Source organism: Cherax quadricarinatus, chromosome 1 (genome assembly GCF_038502225.1).
Source record: "Cherax quadricarinatus isolate ZL_2023a chromosome 1, ASM3850222v1, whole genome shotgun sequence".
Lineage (NCBI taxonomy): Eukaryota > Metazoa > Arthropoda > Malacostraca > Decapoda > Parastacidae > Cherax > Cherax quadricarinatus.
Window position 1 is genome coordinate 18,702,253 of NC_091292.1, and position 23,656 is coordinate 18,725,908.

The window sequence follows — 23,656 nt, forward strand, 5'->3', positions numbered from 1 at the left end:
GAGAGAATGTGTGGGAGTGTAGAGTGAATAAGGCAGGAGAATGTGTGGGAGTGTAGAGTGAATGGCAGAGAATGTGTGGGAGTGTAGAGTGAATGAGACATGAGAATGTGTGGGAGTGTAGAGTGAATAAGGCAGGAGAATGTGTGGGAGTGTAGAGTGAATGAGACAGGAGAATGTGTGGGAGTGTAGAGTGAATAAGGCAGGAGAATGTGTGGGAGTGTAGAGTGAATAAGGCAGGAGAATGTGTGGGAGTGTAGAGTGAATAAGGCAGGAGAATGTGTGGGAGTGTAGAGTGAATAAAGAAGGAGAATGTGTGGGAGTGTAGAGTGAACAAGGTGTGGGAGTGAAGAGTGAATGAGACAGGAGAATAGTGTAGAGTGAATAAGGAAGGAGAATGTGTGGGAATGTAGAGTGAATAAGGCAGGAGAATGTGTGGGAGTGTAGAGTGAATGAGACAAGAGAATGTGTGGGAGTGTAGAGTGAATAAGGAAGGAGAATGTGTGGGAGTGTAGAGTGAATAAGGCAGGAGAATGTGTGGGAGTGTAGAGTAAATAAGGCAGGAGAATGTGTGGGAGTGTAGAGTGAATAAGGCAGGAGAATGTGTGGGAGTGTAGAGTGAATGAGACAGGAGAATGTGTGGGAGTGTAGAGTAAATAAGGCAGGAGAATGTGTGGGAGTGTAGAGTGAATGAGACATGAGAATGTGTGGGAGTGTAGAGTGAATTAGTCATGAGAATGTGTGGGAGTGTAGAGTGAATAAGGCAGGAGAATGTGTGGGAGTGTAGAGTGAATGAGCCATGAGAATGTGTGGGAGTGTAGAGTGAATAAGAGCATGTGAGAATGTGTGGGGGAGTGTAGAGTGAATGAGACATGAGAATGTGTGGGAGTGTAGAGTGAATAAGGCAGGAGAATGTGTGGGAGTGTAGAGTGAATGAGACAAGAGAATGTGTGGGAGTGTAGAGTGAATGAGACAAGAGAATGTGTGGGAGTGTAGAGTGAATGAGACAAGAGAATGTGTGGGAGTGTAGAGTGAATGAGACAAGAGAATGTGTGGGAGTGTAGAGTGAATAAGGCAGGAGAATGTGTGGGAGTGTAGAGTGAATGAGACATGAGAATGTGTGGGAGTGTAGAGTGAATAAGGCAGGAGAATGTGTGGGAGTGTAGAGTGAATAAGGCAGGAGAATGTGTGGGAGTGTAGAGTGAATGAGACATGAGAATGTGTGGGAGTGTAGAGTGAATGAGACAAGAGAATGTGTGGGAGTGTAGAGTGAATGAGACAAGAGAATGTGTGGGAGTGTAGAGTGAATGAGACAAGAGAATGTGTGGGAGTGTAGAGTGAATGAGACAAGAGAATGTGTGGGAGTGTAGAGTGAATAAGGCAGGAGAATGTGTGGGAGTGTAGAGTGAATAAGGCAGGAGAATGTGTGGGAGTGTAGAGTGAATAAGGCAGGAGAATGTGTGGGAGTGTAGAGTGAATAAGAAAAGAGAATGTGTGGGAGTGTAGAGTGAATAAGTGATGAGAATGTGTGGGAGTGTAGAGTGAATGAGACAAGAGAATGTGTGGGAGTGTAGAGTGAATGAGACAGGAGAATGTGTGGGAGTGTAGAGTGAATAAGGCAGGAGAATGTGTGGGAGTGTAGAGTGAATGAGACAAGAGAATGTGTGGGAGTGTAGAGTGAATGAGACAAGAGAATGTGTGGGAGTGTAGAGTGAATAAGGCAGGAGAATGAGACAGTGAGATTGTGTGGGAGTGTAGAGTGAATTAGTCATGAGAATGTGTGGGAGTGTAGAGTGAATGAGACATGAGAATGTGTGGGAGTGTAGAGTGAATAAGGCAGGAGAATGTGTGGGAGTGTAGAGTGAATGAGACAAGAGAATGTGTGGGAGTGTAGAGTGAATAAGGCAGGAGAATGTGTGGGAGTGTAGAGTGAATGAGACAAGAGAATGTGTGGGAGTGTAGAGTGAATAAGGGAGGAGAATGTGTGGGAGTGTAGAGTGAATGACACAAGAGAATGTGTGGGAGTGTAGATTGAATATGGCAGGAGAATGTGTGGGAGTGTAGAATGAATGAGACAAGAGAATGTGTGGGAGTGTAGAGTGAATGAGACAGGAGAATGTGTGGGAGTGTAGAGTGAATGAGACAGGAGAATGTGTGGGAGTGTAGAGTGAATGAGACAGGAGAATGTGTGGGAGTGTAGAGTGAATGAGACAGGAGAATGTGTGGGAGTGTAGAGTGAATAAGGCAGGAGAATGTGTGGGAGTGTAGAGTGAATGAGACAGGAGAATGTGTGGGAGTGTAGAGTGAATAAGGCAGGAGAATGTGTGGGAGTGTAGAGTGAATAAGGCAGGAGAATGTGTGGGAGTGTAGAGTGAATAAGGCAGGAGAATGTGTGGGAGTGTAGAGTGAATAAGGCAGGAGAATGTGTGGGAGTGTAGAGTGAATGAGACAGGAGAATGTGTGGGAGTGTAGAGTGAATAAGGCAGGAGAATGTGTGGGAGTGTAGAGTGAATGAGACAGGAGAATGTGTGGGAGTGTAGAGTGAATGAGACAGGAGAATGTGTGGGAGTGTAGAGTGAATAAGGCAGGAGAATGTGTGGGAGTGTAGAGTGAATGAGACATGAGAATGTGTGGGAGTGTAGAGTGAATTCAGGAGAATGTGTGGGAGTGTAGAGTGAATAGGAGAATGTGTGGGAGTGTAGAGTGAATTCAGGAGAATGTGTGGGAGTGTAGAGTGAATGAGAGAATGTGTGGGAGTGTAGAGTGAATAAGGCAGGAGAATGTGTGGGAGTGTAGAGTGAATAAGGCAGGAGAATGTGTGGGAGTGTAGAGTGAATGAGACAGGAGAATGTGTGGGAGTGTAGAGTGAATAAGGCAGGAGAATGTGTGGGAGTGTAGAGTGAATGAGACATGAGAATGTGTGGGAGTGTAGAGTGAATAAGGCAGGAGAATGTGTGGGAGTGTAGAGTGAATTCGGCAGGAGAATGTGTGGGAGTGTAGAGTGAATTCGGCAGGAGAATGTGTGGGAGTGTAGAGTGAATTCGGCAGGAGAATGTGTGGGAGTGTAGAGTGAATAAGGCAGGAGAATGTGTGGGAGTGTAGAGTGAATAAGGCAGGAGAATGTGTGGGAGTGTAGAGTGAATGAGACAGGAGAATGTGTGGGAGTGTAGAGTGAATAAGGCAGGAGAATGTGTGGGAGTGTAGAGTGAATAAGGCAGGAGAATGTGTGGGAGTGTAGAGTGAATGAGGCAGGAGAATGTGTGGGAGTGTAGAGTGAATGAGGCAGGAGAATGTGTGGGAGTGTAGAGTGAATGAGGCAGGAGAATGTGTGGGAGTGTAGAGTGAATAAGGCAGGAGAATGTGTGGGAGTGTAGAGTGAATGAGACAGGAGAATGTGTGGGAGTGTAGAGTGAATGAGGCAGGAGAATGTGTGGGAGTGTAGAGTGAATAAGGCAGGAGAATGTGTGGGAGTGTAGAGTGAATGAGACAGGAGAATGTAGCAGAGCATCACTCTCATCTACCCACCAAGGATGGAAAGTGTCTTGATTCTGGTAAAGAGCCCTTGATTCAAGGAACTGGAGCAAACTTCCCCTTCCTGGTATCAAACATGTTTACCTCCCATTCCTCCCCTCCCAGGCGCTGTACAACCCCAGCAGGCTTAGCGCTTTCCCATAATGGGAAATAATCCCAGCATGACCACAGGACGCTTGGAGACCGTCACTGTGGGAGCTACCATGCTGACATAAGATTTTATTCGGTTTTTTAACCTATGAAGGTTAGCCATCCAGAATAATAACCCAAGATGCTGTATGGCCCTTGTGGTTTAGCGCTTCTTTTTGATAATAATAATAATAATAATAATAATAATAATGATAATAATAATAATAATAATAATAATAATAATAATGATAATAATAATAACCAGGTACCTGCTTGCTGCTGGGTGAACGGGGATCGAACCCCAGACACTCAGTGTGTGAGGTGAGAGTGTTACCTACCAGGCCCTGTGGAAATAAAGACTAATAGCAAAGAATCCTTTAAATACAACGTTTCGCCCAAGGTTCTATCAAGTGTACATTATTATTATTATTACAATCAAGGGGGAAGCGCTACACCCGGAGGATTATTCAGCGACTGGGGGGGGGATGTGGAAGGCATTCAGGCTTAATTCGGGGAACTTGAGCACAGATCCAATTCCCTAAATCAAGAGCCCCTCACCAACATCAAGGAACCTTCCCTGAGGGGATCAAGTGTACAGGAATGAGCAAATACTCGGTCTTGTAAAGCAAACGAACTCCATGAGATCAGGTTTTTGCCATTGTTTACCATGCTCGTGTGTTTACCATGTTCGTGTATTTACCATGTTCGTGTGTTTACCATGTTCGTGTATTTACCATGTTCGTGTGTTTACCATGTTCGTGTATTTACCATGTTCGTGTGTTTACCATGTTCGTGTATTTACCATGTTCGTGTCTCGCTGACAGCCACCATGATCCCAGAGAGCGGCGGGATCTACACCTACATCAGGAGGACGCTGGGCCCCACCCCTGGCTTCGTGTACCTGTGGATGGCCCTTATCATCGAAGAACCCACCATGAGGGTAGTAGATGGCTACACCTTTGGTTACTACATCCTCCAGCCATTCTTCCCTCATGACCCACCTGTTGTACCCATCAAACTCCTCGCTGCCGTCCTCATAGGTCCGTCTCCACACCTTTTTTTTATTTGTATTTAGCTAAATTTTATTAATCGACAGGGTGCTGCTGCCCTATTTTATGTAATAGTTATATTCAAGCAGGATGGATTACCTGCAGTATACCTGGACGGTGTTTATAAGGTCAACGCCCCCGCGGTCCGGTCCATGACCAGCAGGGTCATGTCCTTCAGGGAAAGGGTCATGATGATGCTCGTGAAAGGGTTCAGTATCCAAGAAATTAGAGATGACCTGCTCTTTCTTGGATAAAACCCGAGTCAGATAACATTATGCACAATATACCCGTGGGCAGGCGTCAAAAGATTACAGAGCCAGTAGGTCTGCTGTAGTGCTCCTTCTTATGTTTTCATGTCACGGAACAGGTGGGGTTTGAACCCATGGTAAGCGAGTCCATGGGTTCAAATCCCATCCGTTCCCTGATTTGTTATTACGATTTCGTGAGTCATAACAGTGGGGTATAATGGGTCCGGGGGCTGGAACTCAACATTGTTACAGTAGTCATGAAATGTTTACAAACTTTGACTCAGAAATAACAGTAATGAATTGTGACACAATCATGATTTTAATCCCGTAAACATTACAAAGCAGTTACGAGGTGTTATTGTTGTATCATCTTTGTGGTCAACCTCACTACATCACTCGGGCTACGAACTTCAAATGACGTAGATAACTGGTGATGGTGACGTAGATAACTGGTGATGGTGACGTAGATAACTGGTGATAGTGGCGTAGATAACTGGTGATGGTGGCGTAGATAACTGGTGATGGTGGCGTAGATAACTGGTGATGGTGACGTAGATAACTGGTGATGGTGGCGTAGATAACTGGTGATGGTGGCGTAGATAACTGGTGATGGTGACGTAGATAACTGGTGATAGTGGCGTAGATAACTGGTGATGGTGGCGTAGATAACTGGTGATGGTGACGTAGATAACTGGTGATGGTGGCGTAGATAACTGGTAATGGTGACGTAGATAACTGGTGATAGTGGCGTAGATAACTGGTGATGGTGGCGTAGATAACTGGTGATGGTGGCGTAGATAACTGGTGATGGTGACGTAGATAACTGGTGATGGTGACGTAGATAACTGGTGATGGTGACGTAGATAACTGGTGATGGTGGCGTAGATAACTGGTGATGGTGGCGTAGATAACTAGGGATAGTGGCGTAGATAACTGGTGATAGTGGCGTAGATAACTAGGGATAGTGGCGTAGATAACTGGTGATGGTGGCGTAGATAACTAGGGATAGTGGCGTAGATAACTGGTGATGGTGACGTAGATAACTGGTGATGGTGGCGTAGATAACTGGTGATGGTGGCGTAGATAACTGGTGATGGTGACGTAGATAACTGGTGATGGTGGCGTAGATAACTGGTGATGGTGGCGTAGATAACTGGTGATGGTGACGTAGATAACTGGTGATGGTGACGTAGATAACTGGTGATGGTGGCGTAGATAACTAGGGATAGTGGCGTAGATAACTGGTGATGGTGACGTAGATAACTAGGGATCGTGGCGTAGATAACTGGTGATGGTGACGTAGATAACTAGGGATAGTGGCGTAGATAACTGGTGATGGTGGCGTAGATAACTGGTAATGGTGACGTAGATAACTGGTGATAGTGGCGTAGATAACTGGTGATGGTGGCGTAGATAACTTGGCGTAGATAACTGGTGATGGTGACGTAGATAACTGGTGATGGTGACGTAGATAACTGGTGATGGTGACGTAGATAACTGGTGATGGTGGCGTAGATAACTGGTGATGGTGACGTAGATAACTGGTGATGGTGGCGTAGATAACTGGTGATGGTGGCGTAGATAACTGGTGATGGTGGCGTAGATAACTGGTGATGGTGGCGTAGATAACTGGTGATAGTGGCGTAGATAACTGGTGATGGTGGCGTAGATAACTGGTGATGGTGGCGTAGATAACTGGTGATGGTGACGTAGATAACTGGTGATAGTGGCGTAGATAACTGGTGATGGTGACGTAGATAACTGGTGATAGTGGCGTAGATAACTGGTGATGGTGGCGTAGATAACTAGGGATAGTGGCGTAGATAACTGGTGATAGTGGCGTAGATAACTAGGGATAGTGGCGTAGATAACTGGTGATGGTGGCGTAGATAACTAGGGATAGTGGCGTAGATAACTGGTGATGGTGACGTAGATAACTGGTGATGGTGGCGTAGATAACTGGTGATGGTGGCGTAGATAACTGGTGATGGTGACGTAGATAACTGGTGATGGTGGCGTAGATAACTAGGGATAGTGGCGTAGATAACTGGTGATGGTGACGTAGATAACTGGTGATGGTGACGTAGATAACTAGGGATAGTGGCGTAGATAACTGGTGATGGTGGCGTAGATAACTAGGGATAGTGGAAATATAAACACATATGCAGTATAATGTGATCCTTTGAGAGTAAGACACATGTGCAACATCTGGGTATCTTTATTGTAGACGTTTCGCCATCCAGTGGCTTTATCAATACAAATTCTAGGACATAACTTGAAGACAGTAGAACTATGTACAGAAGATGAGGTAATCAGTCCCTCAACCTAGGAGTAGGTGCGAACAGCACCATAGTCGTGGAGATTCTGAAGCAGAAGAAAGAATCCTGGCGCTTATATAGTAACGTCAGGTGTAGAAGACGAGGGCATATTCACTGGTAGGCGGGATTCCCCACTGCAACTTCATGGAATCTTAATTCTGAGGACATGTACATAACCTTCACAACTACGACAACTACTACTACAACTAACCCATCTCTTTGGGAAGGACCTACTTCCACTGGGGAATCCCGCCTACCAGTGAATTTGCCCTCGTCTGCTTCACCTGACGTTACTATATAAGCGCCAGGATTCTTTCTTCTGCTTCAGAATCTCCACGACTATGGTGCTGTTCGCACCTACTCCTAGGTTGAGGGACTGATTACCTCATCTTCTGTACATAGTTCTACTGTCTTCAAGTTATGTCCTAGAATTTGTATTGATAAAGCCACTGGATGGCGAAACGTCTACAATAAAGATACCCAGATGTTGCACATGTGTCTTACTCTCATCTTGTCGGTATTATATATCATTCGTACACAATGTGATCCTTTATTGACTACGTTTCGCCCACACAGTGGGCTTTTTCAAGTCACAAACAGAACTACCTGGGGTGGAAGGAACGCGAGTATTTATAGTCAGGTTCAGAATGCTGAGGTCAGGTGGAGAATGCTGCATCTGATGATGTACCGAGTGGGGTTATAGAGTCTAAAATCTTGGGTAGCTTGGAAAGGAGATTGGATAAGTTTGTGAGCAGACCTTCTACAGTGTTCTTATGTGGGATAGCGATGAAGAAGCTTCTTGGCAAGTGGCTCAGCTATGTTATAGAAGCCACTATTCTGGTTGAAGTTGTCGGATATAGAAATAAGTGATGATTCCAGGATTCTTCGGTATTGAGTGTTGTCTTCTGTGGCAAGCAGGTCTGACGACACAAGGAATGCCTGCGTACAACACCGTAATTCACACAACCACTTGATAAACTACAGAAACTCAAGACTTATCGCCACAGAAGACAACACTCAATACCGAAGAATCCTGGAATCATCACTTATTTCTATATCTGACAACTTCAACCAGAATAGTGGCCCGGTGGCCTGGTGGCTAAAGCTCCCGCTTCACACACGGAGGGCCCGGGTTCGATTCCCGGCGGGTGGAAACATTTCGACACGTTTCCTTACACCTGTTGTCCTGTTCACCTAGCAGCAAATAGGTACCTGGGTGTTAGTCGACTGATGTGGGTCGCATCCTGGGGGACAAGATTAAGGACCCCAATGGAAATAAGTTAGACAGTCCTTGATGACGCACTGACTTTCTTGGGTTATCCTGGGTGGCTAACCCTCCGGGGTTAAAAATCCGAACGAAATCTTATCTTATAACATAGCTGAACCACTTGCCAAGAAACTTCTTCATCGCTATCCCACATAAGAACACTGTAGAAGGTCTGCTTACAAACTTATCCAATCTCCTTTCCAAGCTACCCAAGATCTTAGACTCTATAACCCCACTCGGTACATCATCAGATGCAGCATTCTCCACCTGACCTCAGCATTCTGAACCTGACTATAAATACTCGCGTTCCTTCTACCCCAGGTAGTTCTGTTTGTGACTTGAAAAAGCCCACTGTGTGGGCGAAACGTAGTCAATAAAGGATCACATTATACTGCATATGTGTTTATATTTCCATTGTGTCGGTATTTTATACCATTTATTTCCATAGGGATAGTGGAGTAGATAACTGACGATGATGGCGTAGATAACTGGTGATGATGGCGTAGATAACTGGTGATGATGGCGTAGATAACTGGTGATGATGGCGTAGATAACTGGTGATAGTGTAGCTTGGATAACTGGTGATGGTGTAGCTTGGATAACTGGTGATGGTGTAGCTTGGATAACTGGTGATGGTGTAGCTTGGATAACTGGTGATGGTGTAGCTTGGATAACTGGTGATGGTGTAGCTTGGATACCTGGTGATGGTGTAGCTTGGATAACTGGTGATGGTGTAGCTTGGATAACTGGTGATGGTGTAGCTTGGATAACTGGTGATGGTGTAGCTTGGATAACTGGTGTTGGTAGCGAGGACAGGGAGTCGTCAACATGATGGCAGGCCGGGTATCTTACGTACCATCGTCAGCTTTCACAGCTGGGAAGTAAGATGGTTAAGTAGCTTAATCTATATCATGCCCACTCCCCCCTCAATACCAATCCTGTGGGCAGCAGCCACCTCATACCCATGCAGTAGGCGGTAGTCAAAAGATCACAAAGACTCATACAATAGGTCCAGGGACTGAGCTCCGTAGAGTTGGTAACTAAACAAGTTACAGTGGTAACAGAGTAGTAACAAATGAATAATTAGTAACTATAATGAGTACGTGTGTAGGTTAAGCACCTCATTATAAAGTCACAACTCATCAACATAGAAAGAAAACTAGGTGAAGGTTCGGCCCGTCCTGAACAGTTCAGGGAGGACCGATTTGTTTTATTAAAAAGAGATACATCATCAGTGTGCTGCTGTATTTTATGTGACAATAACACAGCGGGAACAACAGGTAGTAATGTTTTCCTCACATACAAGGTGTTGATATTTGTCAGCCTGGTACATACAAGGTGTTGATATTTGTCAGACTGGTACATACAAGGTGGAAATAAATGGTATAAAATACCGACACAATGGCAATATAAACACAAATGCAGTATAATGTGATCCTTTATTGACTACGTTTCGCCCACACAGTGGGCTTTTTCAAGTCACAAACAGAACTACCTGGGGTGGAAGGAACGCGAGTATTTATAGTCCGGCTGAGGTCAGGTGAAGAATGCTGCATCTGATGATGTACCGAGTTGGGTTGTAGAGTCTAAAAACTTGGGTAGCTTGGAAAGGAGACTGGACAAGTTTGTGAGCAGACCTTCTACAGTGTTCTTATGTGGGATAGCGATGAAGAAGTTTCTTGGCAAGTGGTTCAGCTATGTTATAGAAGCCACTATTCTGGTTGAAGTTGTCGGATATAGAAATAAGTGATGATTCCAGGATTCTTCGGTATTGAGTGTTGTCTTCTGTGGCGATAAGTCTTGAGTTTCTGTAGTTTATCAAGTGGTTGTGTGAATTACGGTGTTGTACGCAGGCATTCCTTGTGTCGTCAGACCTGCTTGCGTATTGGTGTTCTGAAATACGTGTTTGGAGGTCCCTTGATGTTTCGCCCACGTATAACTTGTTGCAGTCATTACAAGGGATTATGTATACCCCTGCAGAGGATGGAGGCTTGTCCTGCCTACTACTGGTGATGTCCTTGATGGTCGTGGTTGTGGAGGTAGATACTTGGAATGATGTTTTGGCAAAGATGTTGGAAACATGTTTGGCAATGGAGTTGGTGGGAAGGACTATGTATCTCTTCTCGGCAGTGTCTTCTCTGGGTGTGTTGAAGATGTTTAGTGCTCGCCGTCTGCAGTCTCTGATGAAGTGACGAGGATAGTGGAGTTTGGAAAATACCTGTTCAATTATAGTGCATTCTTCCTCAAGGAACTCGTTGCTGCAGATTCTGAGTGCACGCAGGAAGAAGCCTATAATTACACCACGTTTGGTTTTGGTGTCGTGGTGAGAGTAGAAGTGGAGAAGATCGTTTTGGTTGGTGGGTTTTCGATAGACTTTAAAACGAAGTTCGTTGTCAGCTTTGCAGAGTAGAACATCAAGGAAAGGAAGAGTGTTGTCGACCTCTTCTTCAAGTGTGAACTGGATTGAAGGCTCGACCTGGTTGAGCTTGTCTTGGAGAGCTTGAACGTTGAAGCGTTTAGGAGTTATGAGGAGAATGTCGTCAACATAACGGAGCCAGGTGACAGACGAAGGAATAATGGTGGAGAAACGTTCGGCTTCTAGATGTTCCATGTATAGGTTCGCTAGGACTGCACTGAGTGGCGAACCCATGGGTAGTCCAAAAGTCTGCTGAAAGAGGTGATTTTCAAAAGAGAAACACGTAAAGCCAACACATAGTTCAACCAGGTCGATGAAGTCGCTGGCTGGAATGGGAAGATCAAGTGAATCGTCAATTTTCTTGCGCAAGAGATCGATGGCTTGTTTAGTAGGTACTTTAGTGAATAGGGAAGTCACGTCAAGGCTGGAAAGTTTCTTGTTCCTGATGTTGATGTTGCGAATGCGATTGAGAAGATCACCTGAGTGTTTGAGATGTGTTGGACTGATAGTGCCCACGAACTTCGTTTTAAAGTCTATCGAAAACCCACCAACCAAAACGATCTTCTCCACTTCTACTCTCACCACGACACCAAAACCAAACGTGGTGTAATTATAGGCTTCTTCCTGCGTGCACTCAGAATCTGCAGCAACGAGTTCCTTGAGGAAGAATGCACTATAATTGAACAGGTATTTTCCAAACTCCACTATCCTCGTCACTTCATCAGAGACTGCAGACGGCGAGCACTAAACATCTTCAACACACCCAGAGAAGACACTGCCGAGAAGAGATACATAGTCCTTCCCACCAACTCCATTGCCAAACATGTTTCCAACATCTTTGCCAAAACATCATTCCAAGTATCTACCTCCACAACCACGACCATCAAGGACATCACCAGTAGTAGGCAGGACAAGCCTCCATCCTCTGCAGGGGTATACATAATCCCTTGTAATGACTGCAACAAGTTATACGTGGGCGAAACATCAAGGGACCTCCAAACACGTATTTCAGAACACCAATACGCAAGCAGGTCTGACGACACAAGGAATGCCTGCGTACAACACCGTAATTCACACAACCACTTGATAAACTACAGAAACTCAAGACTTATCGCCACAGAAGACAACACTCAATACCGAAGAATCCTGGAATCATCACTTATTTCTATATCCGACAACTTCAACCAGAATAGTGGCTTCTATAACATAGCTGAACCACTTGCCAAGAAACTTCTTCATCGCTATCCCACATAAGAACACTGTAGAAGGTCTGCTCACAAACTTGTCCAGTCTCCTTTCCAAGATACCCAAGTTTTTAGACTCTACAACCCAACTCGGTACATCATCAGATGCAGCATTCTTCACCTGACCTCAGCCGGACTATAAATACTCGCGTTCCTTCCACCCCAGGTAGTTCTGTTTGTGACTTGAAAAAGCCCACTGTGTGGGCGAAACGTAGCCAATAAAGGATCACATTATACTGCATTTGTGTTTATATTGCCACATACAAGGTGTTGATATTTGTCAGACTGGTACATACAAGGTGTTGATATTTGTCAGCCTGGTACATACAAGGTGTTGATATTTGTCAGCCTGGTACATACAAGGTGTTGATATTTGTCAGCCTGGGACATACAAGGTGTTGATATTTGTCAGCCTGGTACATACAAGGTGTTGATATTTGTCAGACTGGTACATACAAGGTGTTGATATTTGTCAGCCTGGTACATACAAGGTGTTGATATTTGTCAGACTGGTACATACAAGGTGTTGATATTTGTCAGCCTGGGACATACAAGGTATTAATATTTGTCAGACTGGTACATACAAGGTGTTGAAATCTGTCAGCCTGGGACATACAAGATATTAATATTTGTCAGCCTGGGAGGACGAACCTAAAAGTCATCTGGTATTTCCAGTTTGTGGGTTAATGGTGAACTGTTGCAACTAAGGCATTGTGACTTCTTCTTTCATCAGTGTTCTTGGCATGGGTAAACTGCTGCGCGGTGAAAGTGAGTGTCGCGCTGCAGGACGTCCTCATGATCCCTAAGATCCTTATCCTGGGCAGCATCATCATCACGGGCATCTACCGCTTGGTCACTGATCCCTCCAGCAGCTACGAGGAGCCTTTCCAGGGCACCTGCCTCGCTCTTCCCGTCATCGCCACCGCCTTCTACCAGGGCCTGTATACCTACGACGGATGGTGGGTACCTCCGTCTGTCTCCTGGGGGTGGATGCAGGAACATAATTAATTTGAATTTCTTACCTATTTTATTTACCCCACACACGTAGATTCCGTCAGGTGCTATCACCTGCCCCGTGTGCATGTCTTGTCCAGCCACGCACGCACACGCACACACACACACACACACACACACACACACACACACACACACACACACACACACACACACACACACACACACACACACACACACACACACACACACACACACACACACACACACACACACACACATATATATATACACACACACACACATTTAAAAAAGGAGACAGAAAAGAGGCACTAATTACATTATTATTATTATTATTACAATCAAGGGGGAAGCGCTAAACCCGGAGGATTATGCAGCGCCTGGGGGGGCTGGATGTGGAAGGCATTCAGGCTTAATTTGGGGAACTGGAGCACAGATCCAATTCCCTAAATCAAGAGCCCCTCACCAACATCAAGGAACCTTCCTTGAGGAGGCACTAATTACAGACCAGTGTCACTGACGTGTATAGTATGCAAAGTCATGGAGAAGATTATCAGGAGAAGAGTGGTGGAACACCTGGAGCGGAACAAGATTATAAACGACAACCAGCACGGATTCACGGAAGGCAAATCCAGTGTCACAAACCTTCTGGAGTTTTATGACAAAGTTACAGAAGTAAGACACGAGAGAGAGGAGTGGGTTGATTGCATTTTCTTGGACTGCAAGAAGGCCTTTGACAGTTCCTCACAAAAAAATAGTGCAGAAACTAGAGGATCAGGGGCGTATAACAGGAAGGGCACTGCAGTGGATCAGAGAATACCTGACAGGGAGGCACCAACGAGTAATGATACGTGATGAGGTATCACAGTGGGCACCTGTGACGAGCGGGGTCCCACAGGGGTCGGTCCTAGGACCAGTGCAATTTTTGGTATATGTGAATGACATGATGGAAGGGATAGACTCAGAGGTGTCCCTGTTCGCAGATGATGTGAAGTTAATGAGGAGAATTACATCAGACGAGGATCAGGCAGGACTTCAAAGAGACCTGGACAGACTGGACACCTGGTCCAGCAACTGGCTTCTCGAATTCAACCCTGCCAAATGCAAAGTCATGAAGATCGGAGAAGGGCAAAGAAGACCGCAGACAGAGTATAGGCTAGGTGGCCAAAGACTGCAAACCTCGCTCAAGGAGAAAGATCTTGGGGTGACCATAACACCGAGCACGTCTCCGGAGGCACACATCAACCAGACAACTGCTGCAGCATATGGGCGCCTGGCAAACCTGAGAACAGCGTTCCGACACCTTAGTAAGGAATCGTTCAAGACACTGTACACCGTGTACGTCAGGCCCATACTGGAGTATTCAGCACCAGTTTGGAACCCACACCTGGTCAAGCACGCCAAGAAATTAGAGAAAGTACAAAGGTTTGCAACAAGGCTACTTCCGGAGCTCAGGGGAATGTCCTACGAAGAAAGGTTGAGGGAAATCGAACTGACGACACTGAAGGACAGGAGGGTCAGGGGAGACATGATAACGACATACAAAATACTGCGTGGAATAGATAAGGTGGATAGAGACAGGATGTTCCAGAGAGGGGACACAGAAACAAGAGGTCACAATTGGAAGCTGAAGACTCAGGCGAGTCACAGGGATGTTAGGAAGTATTTCTTCAGCAATAGAGTAGTCATGAAGTGGAATAACCTAGCAAGTGATGTAGTGGAGGCAGGAACCATACATAGCTTAAGACGAGGTATGACATTCAATTCAATTCAATTCAAAGTTTATTCTGTATAAGGATTACAATGCTGAGTTTACAGAATTTGGTTATTGTGTGGTTTACATGTAGTAAAATAATAATTACAGAGTGTACCACTAGAACACCTAGCATGGCTAGGCATTCCGGGCAGACTTAGATTAATTCTTAAGTTTAAAATATTACAAAATTATGAGGTAAGTTGGTATTATGGCTGACTAAATACTAGCTTGTGAGTTTAGCAATGTGAATGCTTTTGTTTTGGCACTATACCTAGTTTCAGTATTGGGGCATCACAGGCCAACTTATGACTAGTTAAGATTCATTATTTTAAGATTGAGATTGATATTTCTGTTTATGGTCAAATGGGTGAGTGAGTGTAAGTGTGAACCACCAGGTGGTATTCGTGTAATTAGTTGACAGGGTGTATCAGGGAGATAAGATGTTTTCTGATGGTAGTTTTGAAGGTGATGAATGTGTCTGCAGTTTTAGAATTTTCAGGTAGGGTGTTCCAGATTTTAGGGCCTTTGACATACACTGAATTTTTGTAAAGGTTTAGTCGGACACGGGGAATGTCATAGAGATGTTTGTGTCTGGTGTTGTGCCTGTGGGTTCTGTCAAAACTATCAAGAAAGCGCTTTAGGTCAAGGTTAATATTGGAATTTAAGGTCCTGTAGATGTTGATTGCACAGTAGTAAGTGTGGATGTACTGAACAGGGAGTAAGTTTAGATCTATGAAGAGTGGGGGGGTGTGTTGCCAGGGATGGGATTTAGTGATTATTCTTACTGTGGCTTTTTGTTGGGTTATTATTGGCTTTAGGTGTGTTGCTGCAGTTGAACCCCAAGCACAGATAGCATAGGTGAGGTATGGATATATAAGTGAATGGTATAGTGTGAGAAGGGCAGTTTGCGGCACGTAGTATCGTATCTTGGAGAGGATCCCAACCGTTTTGGATACTTTTTTGGTTGTGTTGGATATGGGTGCTGAAATTCAGGTTGTTGTCGAGGTATAGGCCTAGGAATTTGCCCTCATTATGTCTGGCAATTAGAGTGTTGTCGATCTTAATGTTAATTTGCGCATCTCCTGCTCTGCTACCAAACATAATGTAGTAGGTTTTGTCAGTGTTAAGCGTAAGTTTATTGGCTGTCATCCAAGTCGATATTTTGATCAGCTCCTCGTTAACAATGGTGTTGAGGGTGGCAAGATTAGGGTGAGAGATGACATAAGTCGTGTCGTCAGCAAAGAGAATGGGTTTCAGGTGTTGGGATACGTTTGGAAGATCATTGATGTATATGAGGAAGAACAGGGGATCAAGGGCACTTCCCTGTGGAACTCCAGTATCAAGTGGCCGTGTTGTTGATGCTGTGTCTTTAATGGTGACATACTGATACCTATTAGTAAGGTAAGATTTGAAATATGCAAGCGCATGGCCTCTTATACCATAGTGGTCAAGTTTGTGGAGTAGGATGCCGTGGTCAACTGTGTCAAAAGCTTTTCTTAGGTAAATAAAAATTCCTAGTGGATATTCCTTATTTTCCAATGCTGTGTAAAGCAGATCTAGCATTTTTATGATTGCATCGTTAGTGCTTTTTTCCTGAATCCAAATTGGCAGGGGTTGAGTATGTTTTGTGACGTTATAAATGAATATAGTCTCCTATGCATGAGTTTCTCAAAGATTTTGGATAGCAATGGTAAGTTTGATATTGGCCTATAGTTGCGTAAATCTGTAGGGTCACCACCTTTATGTATTGGTGTAACCCTTGCCGTCTTGAGTAGTTTCGGGAAGGTGCTAGTTTCTAGTGACTTGTTAAAAAGTAATGAGATAGCATGCGAGAGGGCATGGGCCGCTCAGATTCCCTGAGTTATTTTTAAGTGACTTTATAATCTCGGTGACTTCCGTGGGCTCAGTTGGTACAAGATAGAAGGAATTTGGGAAATTCCCATCTAGGTAGTCCCCGGCATGGGCATTGGTACGTGGGATTTTATTGGCGAGATTAGATCCTATGGTTGAGAAGAAGTCGTTTATCTTGTTAGCTGTGTCAGTGGGATGTAGTGGTGTTTCATTAGGTTTAGTTAGGACAATATTCTTGTTTTTTTTCAGTTTGTGGGTCCCTAGAATCTGAGAGTGTTTTCCAGGTCTTTTTTCATATCTCCTCTAGTGTCTGTGAATCTACTGGAGTAGTATAGTTGTTTGGCTTTCTTTATTACTCTGGTGAGAACTGATGAATATTGTTTAAGAATATCTTTGTGTATTAACCCCCGTCTATATTGCTTTTCATATTGGTGTTTCTTGTCAATGGATTTCAGAATGGTGCTGGTTAGCCATGGGCAACCAAGCCGTTTGTTTGTGATCTGTTTCGTTTTTATAGGACAATGTTTGTTATATAGTCTAAGTAGTTTGTTAAGATAAATGTCTGTCCAGTCATCAGTACCATTGGCCTTGGAGAATTCTGTAGGCCAGTCAACAGTCTCTAGGTCAGCTGTGAACTTCCTTATTGAAGCCTCATCATGGAGTCTAAATGAAACTTTGTTGTATTCAAGTGGTGGTTTACTAATGTTTGTCAAGAGGAAGGTAGGGTAGTGGTCTGTAGTGCTATCTGTGATTATCCCTGATTTAAGGGGGGCTAGTATATTGGTCCATATGTGGACTATTATGGTTTCACTTGTCTCAGTCAGCCTGGTTGGTTTAGTTATTGTTGGTATGAGAAGTGTGTTGTTCATATTGTTGATGAAATCAGTTACAGTCTGATCATCTGGTAGGCCAAGATTGATGTTGAAGTCTCCAGCTAAGAGAAGGTGGTGCTTATTCATTTGTCTGTTTGTTATTAGTGCCTTTAATTTCTCACTGAAATTCGGGATGTTTGTTACACACAACAAACGTAGTCCCAGTATTTATAAAAAGGGACAAGCAGATAGCATTAAACCAAGAGGCCAATGTTACTGACAGGCACAGGCTGTAAAGTTACGGAGAAAATTATCGGAAGAGTAGTGGAGCACCTGAGAAAGAGAGATCATAAATAAACTCCACGACAAGGTAACAGAAATGAGACAAGTGAAAGAGAGAAAGAGGGAGAGAGAGAGAGAGAGAGGGAGAGAGAGAGAGAGGGAGAGAGAGAGAGAGAGGGAGGGAGGGAGGGAGGGAAAGAGGGAGAGAGAAGGGTGGGCTAATTCCATAAAAGGAACAAAAGACTGAGTCAAACACTAGAGGAGCAGGGTGGAATAAAAACTAAGGCCCTGTAATGAATCAAGGAATACTTATCCAGCTGTTGTCAGAGAAGAGACGTCAGAATGGGTAAATGTAACGAGTGGGGTTTCACAAGAATCAGTACTGGAATCTATGCTATTTCTTATATACATACACAACATGACTGAAGAAAACGAGTCAGAGATATCCCGTTCACAGATGACGTGAACCTAATGAGGAGAATACAAACAGGAACTGACCAGGAAAGACTACAAACTGATCCGGACAAGCTGCAGGAATGGTCTGACAAGTGCCTATTAGAATTTAAAACTAGGAAATGAAAAATTATGAAGTTCGGGGAAGGGAGAACGAAGGCTGCAAACCTCTCTCAGGGAGAAGGCCCTCGGGGTGAGTACTGTGCCGAGCATATCGCCTGAGGTGCACGTTTACTGAATAACTTCCATAGCAAACGTTGGTCTGGCAAATCCATAGTTAGCTTTCAGGAACTTCAGTAAGGAGTGATTCACGACACTATTGTATATGTGAGGCAGCACTAGTATGGAATCCACACCTGATAAAATTATCATTAAGCTGGAAAAAATGCAGAGATTTGTAACGAGACTAGTTCAGGGGCTAAAGGGGTTTGAGGAGAGATTAATGGAATAAAACTTGAGATCAACTGATAGGGTGAATAGGGAGAGATTGTTCGAGAGGCAGGAATCAGGTACACGAGGGCACAACTAGGAGTTAAAAACACAAATGAGTTATAGGGATGTTAGGAAATGCTTCTTTAACCTTAGAGCGGTCAGAAAGTGGAAAGACCTAGAGTGAAGTGGAAGAGACAGGATTCAAACGTAGTTTTAAGAACAGGTATAATAGGTATCACACCGAAAACAGGAGAGAGGAGAGAGGAGACCCAGTAGCGACGAGTGGAGAGGCGGGCCTGGAGCTGAGACTCGACCCCTACAACCAGGGAAGTATGTCACTACTGGCCGGCTCCAGCTGGGTTATTGGGATCTCTGGGAGGGTAAATCACCACCACCAGATGATGTAGACCAAACTAAATGTAAACTTTGCCAGATGGACACATGTCACACCTTGACTCAGTGTGTGCGGGAATGTAATAAAATGAACGAATTCAGAGACAACTCACTCAGAAATATTAAAGAAATGTCAAAGTATTTTATAGGTGAACACACACACACACACACACACACACACACACACACACACACACACACACACACACACACACACACACACACACACACACACACACACACACACACACACACACACACACACACACACACACACACACACACACAACTAAGGGGATTGTCCTATGAAGAAAGGTTAAGGGAAATCGGCCTGACGACACTGGAGGACAGGAGGGTTAGGGAAGATATGATAACGACATACAAAATACTGCGAGAAATACATAAGGTGGACAGAGACAGGTTGTACCAGAGATGAGACACAGAAACAAGGGGTCACAATTGGAAGTTGAAGACTCAGATGAGTCAAAGGGATGTTAGGAAGTATTTCCTCAGTCATAGAGTTGTCAGGAAACGGAATAGTCTGGCAAGTGATGTAGTGGACCATACATAGCTTTAAGACGAGGTATGATAAAGCTCATGGGGCAGGGAGAGAGAGGACCTAGTAGCGATCAGTGAAGAGGCGGGACTATGAGCTGAGTCTCGACCCCTGCAACCACAAACAGGTGAGTACACGCACATACATATCGCACTTTCAACGAGCCTCAGAACTGCAACATCCACACTTGTTCCTCAGAGTGCAGACACTGTACTTCCTGTCTCCAGGACTCTAGTCAGGCTAACCAGTTTTTCTAAGCACTTTCATAACTGTTACATAGATAACACTCCGACAGCACCTCAAACCTTGTCTCCACTCCGATCTAACACATACGCACACCCACTTGATGCTCAAGCCCCTACCACCAAAAACCTTCAACCTTTCCCTCAAACTCACCCTGGGAAAACAAGATTTATACTACCTCTCTATCATCCTACTATGCTCGGAGTCTTCTAAATGGCCCCCGCTACATTAACCAATTAAAAGTGCTTATTTTCTGTCAAAGATAGTCAGGTGTTACGACTGACTTAAGGACAGCTACAAGGCTGACCAACAGCCACAAGACTGAACAACAGCCACAAGACTGACCAACAGCCACAAGGCTGACCAACAGCCACAAGACTGACCAACAGCCACAAGACTGACCAACAGCCACAAGACTGACCAACAGCCACAAGAGTGACCCACAGCCACAAGGCTGACCAACAGCTACAAGGCTGACCAACAGCCACAAGACTGACCAACAGCCACAAGACTGACCAACAGCCACAAGACTGACCAACAGCCACAAGACTGACCAACAGCCACAAGACTGACCAACAGCCACAAGACTGACCCACAGCCACAAGGCTGACCAACAGCTACAAGGCTGACCAACAGCCACAAGGCTGACCAACAGCCACAAGACTGACCAACAGCCACAAGACTGACCCACAGCCACAAGACTGACCAACAGCCACAAGACTGACCAACAGCCACAAGACTGACCAACAGCCACAAGACTGACCCACAGCCACAAGGCTGACCAACAGCTACAAGGCTGACCAACAGCCACAAGACTGACCAACAGCCACAAGACTGACCAACAGCCACAAGGCTGACCCACAGCCACAAGGCTGACCAACAGCCACAAGACTGACCAACAGCCACAAGACTGACCAACAGCCACAAGGCTGACCAACAGCCACAAGACTGACCAACAGCCACAAGGCTGACCAACAGCCACAAGGCTGACCAACAGCCACAAGGCTGACCAACAGCCACAAGGCTGACCCACAGCCACAAGGCTGACCAACAGCCACAAGACTGACCAACAGCCACAAGGCTGACCAACAGCCACAAGGCTGACCAACAGCCACAAGACTGACCAACAGCCACAAGACTGACCAACAGCCACAAGACTGACCAACAGCCACAAGACTGACCAACAGCCACAAGGCTGACCAACAGCCACAAGGCTGACCAACAGCCACAAGGCTGACCAACAGCCACAAGACTGACCAACAGCCACAAGGCTGACCAACAGCCACAAGGCTGACCAACAGCCACAAGGCTGACCCACAGCCACAAGACTGACCCACAGCCACAAGGCTGACCAACAGCCACAAGGCTGACCCACAGCCACAAGGCTGACCCACAGCCACAAGGCTGACCAACAGCCACAAGACTGACCAACAGCCACAAGACTGACCAACAGCCACAAGACTGACCAACAGCCACAAGACTGACCCACAGCCACAAGGCTGACCAACAGCCACAAGGCTGACCAACAGCCACAAGACTGACCAACAGCCACAAGGCTGACCCACAGCCACAAGACTGACCAACAGCCACAAGACTGACCAACAGCCACAAGACTGACCAACAGCCACAAGGCTGACCCACAGCCACAAGACTGACCAACAGCCACAAGACTGACCAACAGCCACAAGGCTGACCAACAGCCACAAGGCTGACCCACAGCCACAAGACTGACCAACAGCCTTGTGGCTGTGGGTCAGTCTTGTTAAACAAAGCCTTGTAAAATAAGACGTTTACTACAGTATTTACTGTGATACACACGAGAGCAAGTACACAAGATATTGTTCTTATACTGACATTCACTATTTATAACTCCTGATCTTATTTCAAACATGTTTACACGTACTTTAATTTGTGAATTTTATTTTGTCAGTTTAAATCTAGTTATACTCTTGATCTTGTTAACAACCTATACCAGACCCTAGTGCAACTGCAAGTACCATTTTAATTTGTATTTTTATATTATAAGCTTATACCTAGTTGTACTTTACCTCATTCTAACTTAATACATAGACAACACCTAAACTAACTATACCTAGTTGTACTTTAGTTCATTCTAGCTCAATATATAGACAACACTAAATTCATTATATTAGACCTTAGTGAGATTACAAGAGTGAGTCTGGTGCCACTTGTAATTTTTTTTTTTATAGTATTAGTTTATACCCAGTTGTACTTTAGCTCATTCTAGCACAACACATAGACAACATCAACTTCATTATGTTTACTAGTGACTATACTCTATATGACCAAAGTGCTTTAGCGATATACTTATCCAAACCTCCCACCACTACAGAAATCAGTATTAGAACTCGTCACATAATACAGGATATAAACAACCACTATTTAAACCTAAAAGATGAATGATCACGTTGACCCTGATCTAAACCTCCATAATCTAACACACAATCAAAACTTATTGGAAAGTAACTGCCTTTATTACACAGCATCACAAGCCAGGACTATCCTGAACACTGCTAAAAGTCTATCAGTTCTTAACTACAACATCAGGTCCTTAATCAAACGCTATGATGACCTCCTGGCACTCCTTGAGTCACTAAAGACACCCTTCTCCTGCGTTATTCTTACTGAGACCTGGCTTAAGCAGGACACAATTGATATCTACCCACTACCATGATACACAGCAATCCACAACTGCAGACCATACCAAGTTGGGGGTGGTACTGCAATCTATTACTCTAACCAACTATCTTGTATTAGCACTAATTGCTTTAGTGATGAATATTGGGAATACATTTTTGCTAATTTTACTGTAAAAAACCTTAAGACGCCAATAACAATTGGTGCCATATACCGGATACCCCACACAAACATCCCAAACTTCAGTGAGAATCTAAAGTCACTAATAACAAACAGATAAATGAATAAGCACCACCTTCTCTTAGCTGGAGACTTCAACATCAACCTTGGCCTACCAGATGATCAGACTGTAACTGATTTCATCAACAATATGAACAACACACTTCTCATACCAACAATAACTAAACCAACCAGGCTGACTGAGACAAGTGCAACCATAATAGACCACATATGAACCAATATGCTAGCCCCCCTTAAATCAGGGATAATCACAGACAGCACTACAGACCACTACCCTACCTTCCTCTTGACAAACATTAGTAAACCACCACTCGAATACAACAAAGTTTCATTTAGACTCCATGATGAGGCCTCAATAAGGAATTTCACAGCAGACCTAGAGACTGTTGACTGGCCTACAGAATTCTCCAATGCCAATGGTATTGACGATTGGACAGACATTTTTCTTAACAAAATACTTAGACTATACAACAAACATTGTCCTATAAAAACGAAACAGATCACGAATAAACGGCTTGGTTGCCCATGGCTAACCAGCAGCATTCTGAAATCCATTGATAAGAAACACCAATATGAAAAGCAATATAGACAGGGCTTAATACACAAAGATATTTTTAAACACTGTTCATCAGTCCTCACCAAATTAATAAAGAAAGCCAAACAACTATACTACTCCAGCAGATTCACTGACACCATAGGAGATATAAAAAAGACCTGGAAAACACTTTCCCAGATTCTAGGGACCCACAAACTGAAAAAAACCCAAGAATATTGTTCTAACTAAACCTCATGAAACACCACTGCAT

At 44.5% G+C, this 23,656-nt stretch overlaps 1 protein-coding gene across 1 annotated transcript in view; it reads left to right on the forward strand.

The window, feature by feature from the left end:
• LOC128690387 (Y+L amino acid transporter 2-like) overlaps nt 1-23,656 on the forward strand; it is a 58,087-nt gene that overhangs the window by 11,583 nt on the left and 22,848 nt on the right. Inside the window, exons 2-3 of the mRNA XM_053779071.2 lie at nt 4,482-4,697; nt 12,933-13,158. Coding sequence (XP_053635046.1) covers nt 4,482-4,697; nt 12,933-13,158 — 442 coding nt within the window. The remainder of the gene's footprint in view (nt 1-4,481; nt 4,698-12,932; nt 13,159-23,656) is intronic.